This window comes from Solanum dulcamara, chromosome 10 (assembly GCF_947179165.1).
Source record: "Solanum dulcamara chromosome 10, daSolDulc1.2, whole genome shotgun sequence".
In the NCBI taxonomy this organism is placed as follows: domain Eukaryota; kingdom Viridiplantae; phylum Streptophyta; class Magnoliopsida; order Solanales; family Solanaceae; genus Solanum; species Solanum dulcamara.
Genome location: NC_077246.1, coordinates 15,593,237 through 15,603,705, shown reverse-complemented (window position 1 = coordinate 15,603,705; position 10,469 = coordinate 15,593,237). Strand labels below are relative to the sequence as shown.

Below are 10,469 nucleotides of genomic sequence, written 5' to 3'. Positions count from 1 at the left end.
ACCTTTATTTAATGTATTTTTAAAGTTAAGTTTTCAATCAATGAACATCAATTAATTTATTTTGATTAATTAATTTGACAAATGAACATGAATTATTTACTTAGTGTTTCTAGGTTGGTCAAATGTATATTTTCAGGGCTAATAACTCACAAGAATAAAATAGGAAGAATAATGTCATTTAAGCATTGATTTTGTGAAATAACAAATATTAAGAATCATCTATTTTTAGTAAAAAAAGACATAAATAGAAACGAGAGGGAATAGTGTGTTAGAGGTTTTATTACGGCATATATTAGCAGTCGACTACTGAATATAGTTAATCTTGGAAAAAGAAAGAGTTCAATTCACCCCCCTTTACACTTTCAATAACATGATTATAGGAAAAGTTAGTCATGAAAAATGGAGCCATGCATTCAATTCACCCCCTTTGGCACTTTCAATAACATGATTATAGGAAAAGTAAGTCATGAAAAATGGAGCCATGCATGCATGCAAACTTTGATGTCACAGTAACCCTTCATGTGGCATATCCCTTTTTGGTGGTTAGATATATATATTTTGGTCCTACAAAAAGCTATAGTACAAAGAAGCTTCATCGATCTTCGGATTACGCATGATGAGTGTGTTGTCTTCACCTTCAATACTTTGCCTCTCGCGCGCGCCTAGTCTCTTTAAGTAGTTACCTTTTCACTCCCGCCTCTCTCCACCATCTGTGACTTTTCCATATTGCCAACTTAGCAATTCACTGCAACCAATAAAGTTAAATCAGTTTGCACTACCATGCATATGCTTTATTTCTCCCATTTAAACACAAAAGGAAAAAAAAAGCAACTATATCCCTTCAGCCACCCCTTCTTCCACTTTGATTTAGTCATGCATAAGAAACTCTCACAACAACTGTGAGATAGAGGTGCCATGTCTTTAAATTTTAAATTAACATCAGTGAGAATTCGATAAGTCATATCATTAAGAGTATAATAAGGCTACTAAGATAAAATAATTTCTAGAAAAAATAAAAGGTGTCAATTTTTTAATAGATTAATAAAAGAAACTGTAAGGTAAAATGAGAGAAAAGAGGTGGTGTTTATTAATTAATCCTTCTATTTGGATTTTAATAGGAAGCTATATTTGACTAGATGTTGAGTTTAAGAAATAAATAATAACTTGTGAAATTATTCACAGTCTTAAACATATCATAATATTTGTGCAACTACAAAAACTTCTCATTAAAGGTAAAATAAAGAGTAAACAACACAAATCTCACTAGTTTAGGACCTAATTACGTGCTTTCACTTTAGTTTTTGAAATTATGTGCTTTTATTTTAGTTTTCGAAATTACATTTTCGTACCACACTTACTTCGCCGGATACATGTGGGTCAAATTAAGTATAATTTATTTCAAATATGTTGTATGTGATTCACATGTATCTGAAGAATACACTAACTCTCTTACTTGCCTCTCTCCTTTCTCCCTCGTCTCCCCTCCCTATGTATTTGTCAGAATGTATCTGGTATCAAATATACATGTATCTGGCTTGAAATCTAAAGGAGTGACGTATCTGACTTGAAATCTAAATGAGTAGTGTATTTGTAATGAAATCTAATACGCAATTATTAATTAGTGAAATAATATGTAATTATTTTAAACTATAGAGTGAGTTAGTATTTACGGTAGGAATGTTTGTGTAAATGTTATTTGATAATTCTTTCCTAAAGTAAAATTTGAATTAATTTCGCTTTCATATTTAGAACAAATTAAAAATGAAGTAAAGATAGATAAATTAAGAAATAGCGGTACTAGAGTGGGAAGAAGGAAGGGTCGTAGTGTGCATTCGTCGTGGGAAAATAAAATGTGAAAAAGGTGGGAGTTTGTAAGATGGATGATAACGGTAAAAAGTATTTAGAGTTGGATCCGTATGCATAGAATTCCGTTTCGATGAGTACCGTCAGTGAAAAGCTTCTTATAGTTGTGAGAGCCACGCTTAGCCTAGGGAATATGGAATCCTAAATTCTAAAGATTGTAAAAGTTGGATGCTCTCTGTCTCTTTGTCTCATTGGAAAAGAGAAGCTTCCAAATATCCCTACTTGTTATAAGTAGTACTAGTTTGCTTCTCTTTTTGCTCAAATAAAAGATAAAGAATATATTCTCAAGCTGCTCTCAACTTCCTTTACTTTTTTCTGCTTTGGTTTTCTTTGACTGACCGCATGGAAGGAACATCAACCTACACTCTTTTCTTAATCCTCATTTTGCTTTTATTATGCAATCATGAATTACCTCCCAACAGAACGTTCAACCTCATGATCATTTTGCGCTACCAAAAATCATTACTGGGACCTTAAACTTTTTAAAAGTTAAAAAAAAAAAAACTTAGGCTAACATAAAGTGGTGTCCATGAGAACGGAAATTCTTCAAGCGAGAAGAGAAATGATTAAACAAGGATTGAAGGCTATTGAATGTACAAGTTTTAAAAAAATATCTATAAATATTTAAATGTGAAATAATTATTGATGTTAAAATTGAAATTGTTATAAAAATCATAATTTCAAATCTTGAATACATAAGATGTTCAAAAATACAAAGATGAGAAAGGATCGATACGTGTGTGCGGACTATGATATGATATCCAACAAATTACATATATGTGTAGATTGTAAAAAAAAAAAATGATGGAGCCTTTCAATATTGATAATTATAACCTTCTTTTCCCTTCTTGCAATTCAGAAGGGAAGTATGCCTCAATTAATTGTAATAAGTTAATAAGGTGTGCTCATGTCACATGATACGTTACGTTAGGTAGTATCATAGTAGCACAGTGAATCCATTGATATGCATGGTGGCCAACAGTTATTGTTCTTCCTAAGTATAAGAGTAATAGTAATACTACAATAATTATAAACTCAGAAAAGGTTCCTGCAGTGTTTTTACCCGAAAACAGAGTTTCGTCCAGCTTGGGCACTCAAACTAGAAATCTGTGCCGCTCTTCTCGGGGAGGGCCTCTCCAGCTTTGCGTCAAATTTCTTTTCGTCCTGTAGCATTGGCTTTGACTCATGATAAATGTCAGACACTGAATCAAGCTCGGGATTCATAATCTGGTGCTCCTCTTCATTATTAGGACCTAAACATGACGCTCCTCCTGTTGCTCCTCCGCCTAATTCAATTTTCACAACATATATAATTAAGTAATTAATCATATCTATTATATAGTATAGTATGCTCTCTCTAACCGCTCAAAATTTCAATATACCTAATTCATGTAGACGAAAATCGTCGGACCACATAAAAGGGCTCTTTCCATTGCTATTATTATTGTAAGGGCTAGACCTCTTCTTTCCAAGAGACAAGTTATGATCAGTAGTACTATTGCTGAGGTTCATGAATCCGTCGAAGGATGAGGATCGTTCACCCATGCTACTTTGAGCATGAAGGTCGAGCTGTTCTCCACAAATATTCAAATCCTGGAATGATGAGAAACTTAGAGGAGGAGTTCCAAATTCTTTAAAGGCAGCTGAAATGTCCGGTATTATTCCTCCTTGATGATTTCCAATATTGCCTTTAAAGGTTCTTGATGGTAATGCCATATTCTCTTCACCCCCCAATGTTTGACAAGCTTTCTCCAATATAGTCTGCATGTACTTTCCCTGTGCCTCAATCCTCAACTGGAGGTGTCTTTGTACCTGCACCATGCACCCATAATGTAATTACTACTATTATATATGCTCCACTCCATCGTACAAACTAGCAGCTTTTCTTGATTCTGTCATCTGACTGAAGAGGGGCATGAATTGGATTTCACAATGCAGAATTAAATAGGTATATAAAAAGAATTGGTCAAGTTACAAAAAAAAAATAACATATATTAAATTCCTATTTATAATTTTCAAAACTGCAATATATATTTAATGGTGATGATATACTTTGTCTAAATTTACGTGGCATCCTTTTCTTTTTATTCTGTCCAAAAAGAATTACATTTTTATAATTAGGAACAATTTAACTATAATCATACAAATATGTAAGGTTTGTTTAGATCACATATATTATAATTCTTTCTTTTTTTTAGAACTCTGTTTCACATAAATTGAGATGAAGAGTAATGGTTGAACCTATTAACTTTAAAATTCAAGATCCGCCTCCGCTATCAGGTAATACTATAGAATTATATCGCTTGAAAAAGGTTGAAATATATAATTACCTCCAGTTGTTCATGTAGCCTTCTCTGCACCTCCATTTGCATCCTAATTCCATCAGAGATGTGAAAGTTAATACTGCCACCATTTAATGTATGATGAATCCATTACAATTGCCCAACGACAAAATTAGATCGGCACTCCTTTGATGACAATAACTTGTACTACTAAAGGTGGTAACTAAAGGAAACAGCAGCCATGCAAGGCCAAGAATTTATATATTCAACTGATTTTATGGTCACAAGCTCAATCCAGTCGCGAAATTAGAAATTTCATTACGGATATTCAAGATTTAATATATACGTGTGAAAAGTAATTTTTAACTTATATACTTTCTATAATTTTTTATATACATAGTATAATTTGTCTTTGAAAGATGTTCAACAGACCATTGCTCAACCGCCCAAATCAACATAATTAAGCAACTACTTGAAGAAAAAAAGAAAAAGAAGATCTCAATATTGTTAAAATTTCTACCTTTCATACTAGAGAATTATATTAAAGTTTCATTCTCATCACACCCTTCCCTTAACTTTGGCCTTTCATACAACTCAAAAAGAATTTGAAATAAGAAAAGGACTAGTGTAAACACCCTTCAAAGAAACAATTCCTAATAATTAAAGTGAAAGCAAACTAAAGGAACAAGATGATTTATACTAAAGTTAAAAGGGAAATTAAGAAAAAAACGTACTCATTCATATTACGTCCAATCATTCCAGATGAGGATGCTGAATTTCTTTGCAGTTCTAAACTTGTAGCTGCAGTTACTTGACGATATTAATATTTGCTAATACAAAACAATTCATCTACAAACACGAAGAAGAAGAAGAAGAATCAGTACCTCTATCGCCATCCTTCACCGAGTGATCATTGAATTCTTTGTGAGGCTGTTTTCCCAGTCTAAATTTCTAATTATATCAACAACAAACAAACAAACAAAAAAGCTTATTAGATGATCAAACTATTTCATGAATACATCCAAAAGTAGATCTTGAATTGCGAAGATCAAAACCTGAAGATGGCTCTTGAGATGGTAAAGGGTTAAACCCTTAACACCCATAACTCTCATAATAGTCTTAGGTGTTGCCTCTGCACAAGAAATACAAGTCATGTTAGTATGAGAAACAAGCAGAATCAAAGTTTAAATCTTGAATCAACCTCTGGTGATCGACCATATGAAAGTGTGTATATATATATATATATATATATATATATATATATATATATATATATATATATATATATATATATATATATATATATATAGGGTTAGGTAGAGAACATACTATCAGGTCCACCTAACTGAGTAACAGCATCAACAAAACGTTCATGAAGCTCAACGGTCCAACGAAGACGAGGTTTAGGATCAGTAGTGAGAACGAGACCGGAGTCTCCTTGAACACACATGGGTCTATCATGAGAAGTCATACTTGAAGGTTTCTTCGCATGGAACATTCTCTCTCTGTCTCTCTTTTTTATTTCTTTCTCTCTTTCTCTCTTCTTCTTAATCGAATACTATGCTAAAGAGATTCAAGAACAAATGCTATATGCAAATAGAATAGGTTGGTTTTAATTTGAAGAAGAGAACATGCACCTTTTCTCTCTCAAATAGTGGGGAAAAAAAGTGACAAACCCTCCAATTAAATAAAGATAAAGTCCTCTTTCATGAGTAAATTTTGTATTATACTTATTACTAGATTTATTTATAGCTAGGGAAAAAGGTTCTAAAATACTAACATGCAACTCTACTTTAATTTGGCAAAAGAATTAAAGTTTCCCTGCGCGTAGATGTGGATGTGTATATGGTTAATTACCGTGTATTTTTTTGCTTTATTAAAGAAAAGAGGGACTCGTATAACGTGAGGTGGTGTATAATTTATAAATTAATAAGACAGGAGTTAATTACCATCTGGCCTGGGGTTGAATTTATACTTTTTATTCTTTGTTGAAGGAAAAAGGGACTCTAATAACGTGATGTAGTATAAATTATACTCAATACAATCATAACTAACTTTGCATTTATAGGGATTTGTATTGCTATGATTAAACATATTTATAGTAAACCAGAATGTTGTTTAGTGGTACATAGGGAATTGGAAATGTCTGGTCCTCCAGTTAGTTATAGTTAATTTAGATTATAAATCAAACAGCTCCATATCTAGACAACTTCAAAGGTCAAAAGTTTTATCGACCAAAAAACGTTGAAAATATGAATTGTTTAGTATTATCACTCGACAGCCATTACTATTGAAAACTAATTTATAAATTACTTGAAATGCTTTTTGAGAGAAAAGGCCCAAAATAATCTATTATCTTTGAGTTAAAGATTCAAAATTATTCTTGAGTTTCCGTATAGAGCACTAATAGTTCCTCATGTTTGCAATATTGTTTTATTTTTGGTCTTTTCCCAAACTTTGGCCTATTTTTTAAAATTAATTTTGTCCACAATTTTATGTATGGAATGTTTAATCATCTTTTTATATACATTTAGTAGTAATAATAATTCCGCATGAGAGAAGGTGAGAAGAAGAACATCTTATCCTGTTCAAAAGGAATATTATTGTAGCTTAACTAAGAAAACCTTGACATATGATGTTGCAAGAAAACAAAATTTTATACTATTGCACGTGAAATTGATGTGATGAACCTCTGGGATTATAGCTGCAATAATATTTCTACTAAATAGAATAAAGAATTTTTCTTCTCACCTTGCTCACATGAAATTATTATTATAGCTTAACTAAGAAAACCTTGACATATGACGTTGCAAGAAAAGAAAATTTTATACTATTGCACGTGAAATTGATGTGATGAACCTCTGAAATTATAGCTGCAATAATATTTCTACTAAACAGAATAAAGAATTTTTCTTCTCACCTTGCTCACATGAAATTATTATTTCTATTAAATATATAAAAATATAATTGAACATTTCATACATGAAATTGTGGAAAAAATCAATGTTAAAAAATAGGCAAAAGTTTGGGGGAAGATCAAAAGTGCACCAATATTGCAAACATGAGGGACTATTAGTGCTCCATGTGAAAACTCAAGGATTACTTTGAATCTTAACTCAAAGATAAGAAACTATTTTGGGCTTTTTTCTCACTTTTTGACTGCGTAGTATCTGAAAATCCAGTATATATTTAAATTGAAGAGATTTATTTTCGTTAGAGAGTCGAAAATAAAAGCAATTTTTTTAAAATTAAAATATCATACAATGGCGCTCAACAACTTGTTTTTATAAATTAACTTCAATTTTTCGGACAACATGTGTTCCTCGAAAATATATACCTTAAAATTTTTATTAGATATGCTATTATTTTCATAGAAAATTTGAATTTTCTTAATAATTTGATCCAACTGATTATTAGCAAGGGATTTGACAACTTGACTGTATGTCTTCTTAATAAACATACAGAGACAGCAACGAGTCACGACGGGCAAGAGGCTGATGAATGTCGAAAAGAGAGTGTTGTTATAGAGAAGAACAAGTCAAATTACGTATTTTCTTCATTTCAATTTATATGAAAATATGTGGTTGAACACAAATTTAAGAAAAAACAATTTTTTAAAAAATTCTAGGATTAAAACAGAAAGATTTTCATATAAACTAAAATAAAGAAAATGTTAAATTAGGGAGATTATTTCATAGGAAAACTTCTTGGCCAGTTAGTCTAATCATAAGGATCCCTTCCTACTTATCCAACCACCGTGAATGATTACTAACGAGCTTGAAATACGAATGAGATCAGACCATAACATAAGAAACTCAATGCTCCATATAGGAGAAATGAAAGCAGAATTCATTCGGATCCTCCCACTTATTCACGTCACATTTCTAGTGGAAGTGTTATAATTAAACTTTGTTAATGTATATACATGGCATAAAAATAATTTATTTTGTCATATCAAAAAAATTTAATGATCAATTTAGTTAAGTGATTTTATTGATACTGATGTAGTATTTTATTGATGCGGAACAAAGTTCAATAACTTTGCTAGATAAATTCTCAAAGTTGAGTGACCTTTTGAGATAATATTAACTTGAAAACTAAACACAAATGATTGGAGATCCTTGTACCACACTGCCAATGTTTTACTAGCGTACGTGTATCTTGTGGATTTTTTTTTTCTTCCCTTATTTCCTCCGTCTTAATTAATTTGACACGTTTGATTTGACAAAAATATTAAAAAATGAAGAAATATATTTGAAATTTATGGTTTAAAATGAATCTTTGATAATTGTGTCGCTATGAATGATTTCATTAAGGGTAAAAAGAAAATTTTAAAATTAAATTCTTTCTAATTGTAACAAAAATGACATTCTTTTGAAACGGACTAAAAAAAAGTGTGTCACATCAATTATGAAAAAAAAACAAGTATCGGAGGTAAAATGATTTTGGAACAAAAGTGTGATCAAGCACCTATGTGACAACTACCTTTTAATTAGGACTGACCAAAATAGTAGCAATTTCGAATGTTAATCACTTGTAAACTATATTTACATTCGAACTTACTACTATTTTTATTTTCTGAATATTTACAAGTGAATTTCAAAAACACCTAACCTAAGTCTTTTTTTTTTTGGCCATCGAACATATTTACTATTTTCGACAATAAGAAAGTAAAATGTCGCTGGAAATTTTTTGTTTGGCAGCTTATAGATTATGACTTATGTATAACAGCTGAAAATGGTTTTCATAAAGTATTGTTATCACGGGAATTAGGAATATTTATTTCTTTGGCTCATTACAGTATTTCTATCTATATGATTTTTCACAGGAGATCGATAAATTAACCACAAAGGAAAATTACAAGTTATTTTCTTTCCATTCAAACAATAATTGGTCCTCACTGAAATTTTGCAGTAATTTTTTATGGCATTTTGACGATTGTGCACGTTAAATATCGTCCATTTTCTTTTAGGGACTGAAGTTTTTAAGAAGATCAAGTTGAATTAACCGCAGTGAGTTATTGCATTCGATTATACCGAGAGTTGCCTATCTTATACTGTGAAATATATCTAAAGTGTTTTTTTAAAAAAGAACAAGTATCATCGCTATTAAAAGAAATCTAGAAAGTTATAGCATAGTTTTCTTTTTGATATTTTTTCTTAGAAAAGGTCTAGATATTTAGGAGAAGATATTTGTTGTAACGATCCGAACCATCCTTATTTAGGTGGGACAAAAATTTTGTGAACTAAGTCCCGCCATGGCGGTAAGGTTCCCGCTACAGCGGCGCCACCATAGCAAGATGGTCGGGGCAGAACTAAAAGACACGAATTCTTATTTTCTCCTCCTTTCCTTAAGTGCTAAAATAGACGAGGGTCACCTAGAAACCCTCAAAAATCTGCTCTAGGCTTGGAGAGAAGGGAGGAAGGAAATTCTAGCGCAAGGAAGGCTACAACCCATAGATTTCAGGCCTGTCTCCATCGTTTCTCCTTTCGGAGGTCAGGGATCGTTCTATAATCCTTCTATGGTTTCTTAGAGCCCAGGTAGACTTGTTTTCCTTAATTGAGTAGTTATAAACTCGTTCTCATCACATAATATAATGCAAATCGACAGGAGATTTTATATTTAGGTCTGCGGGCATGGAGTATGGATGGATAAATGATTGTTTTTATTGTTAGGGAAGGAATGTATAATGTGGGTCAGGATTATTTTGTGACTAGTGATATTAGTTCAGTCTGTGAATGTAAACCTTGGTGAAACCGATCGAGAGAGTTGATGACTCTTGTGAGATTAAGTGTAGGGAGAATGTTGGGCTGTTTTGAGATCCTAAGTCTTGTGATAATCAAAGGGGAGTCCAGTAGTGGTTGTTGATGTATATAGGGGGATATGCTTGAATTTATAAATGTGAGTATTCATGCTGATTGCTTTGTGTAAGTACTTGAGTATAGCATATTCATGAAATAGAAGGGATGAATGTAAATGACTTCATGGGATAATCTCATACCATGAACCTGAATGTCAATTGACTATTCGTGATCAATTACATGTAATGAACATATTACTTGAATGTGTAAATGTGTCAATCATGCATTGTTGATTGTGATTGTGAATATTCGATTGGATACCATGCCGGTACATATTAGATTGGGTGTTACACTGACACATGTTGGATCGAATACCACATAGGTACATATTGAATTGAGTGTCATGCCGATACATATTAGATCGAGTGTCACGCTGACATATATTGGATCAGGTGTCATGCGACACATATTGAATCGGGTACGACGTTGGTACATATTGGATCTGGTGTCACGCCAACACACT

At 32.0% G+C, this 10,469-nt stretch overlaps 1 protein-coding gene across 2 annotated transcripts; it reads right to left on the bottom strand.

Annotated features, from left to right (window-relative positions):
* Positions 1 to 264: 264 nt before the first annotated feature.
* Positions 265 to 5,847, bottom strand: LOC129871145 (myb family transcription factor IPN2-like). 2 transcript variants are annotated; one of them, XM_055946030.1, is made up of 8 exons: positions 5,475 to 5,847; positions 5,201 to 5,277; positions 5,030 to 5,096; positions 4,880 to 4,946; positions 4,194 to 4,236; positions 3,246 to 3,675; positions 2,927 to 3,149; positions 265 to 745 (listed from the first exon to the last, which is right to left on the bottom strand). In XM_055946030.1, the coding sequence occupies exons 1-8, from the start codon at positions 5,641 to 5,643 to the stop codon at positions 688 to 690; spliced, it is 1,134 nt and encodes a 377-aa protein (XP_055802005.1). In that variant the 5' UTR covers positions 5,644 to 5,847; the 3' UTR covers positions 265 to 687. The 2 variants fall into 2 exon arrangements, with proteins under 2 accessions (XP_055802005.1, XP_055802006.1); XM_055946031.1 differs by lacking the exon at positions 265 to 745 and having other exon boundaries at positions 2,493 to 3,149; positions 5,475 to 5,845.
* Between the last annotated feature and the right edge of the window lie 4,622 nt (positions 5,848 to 10,469).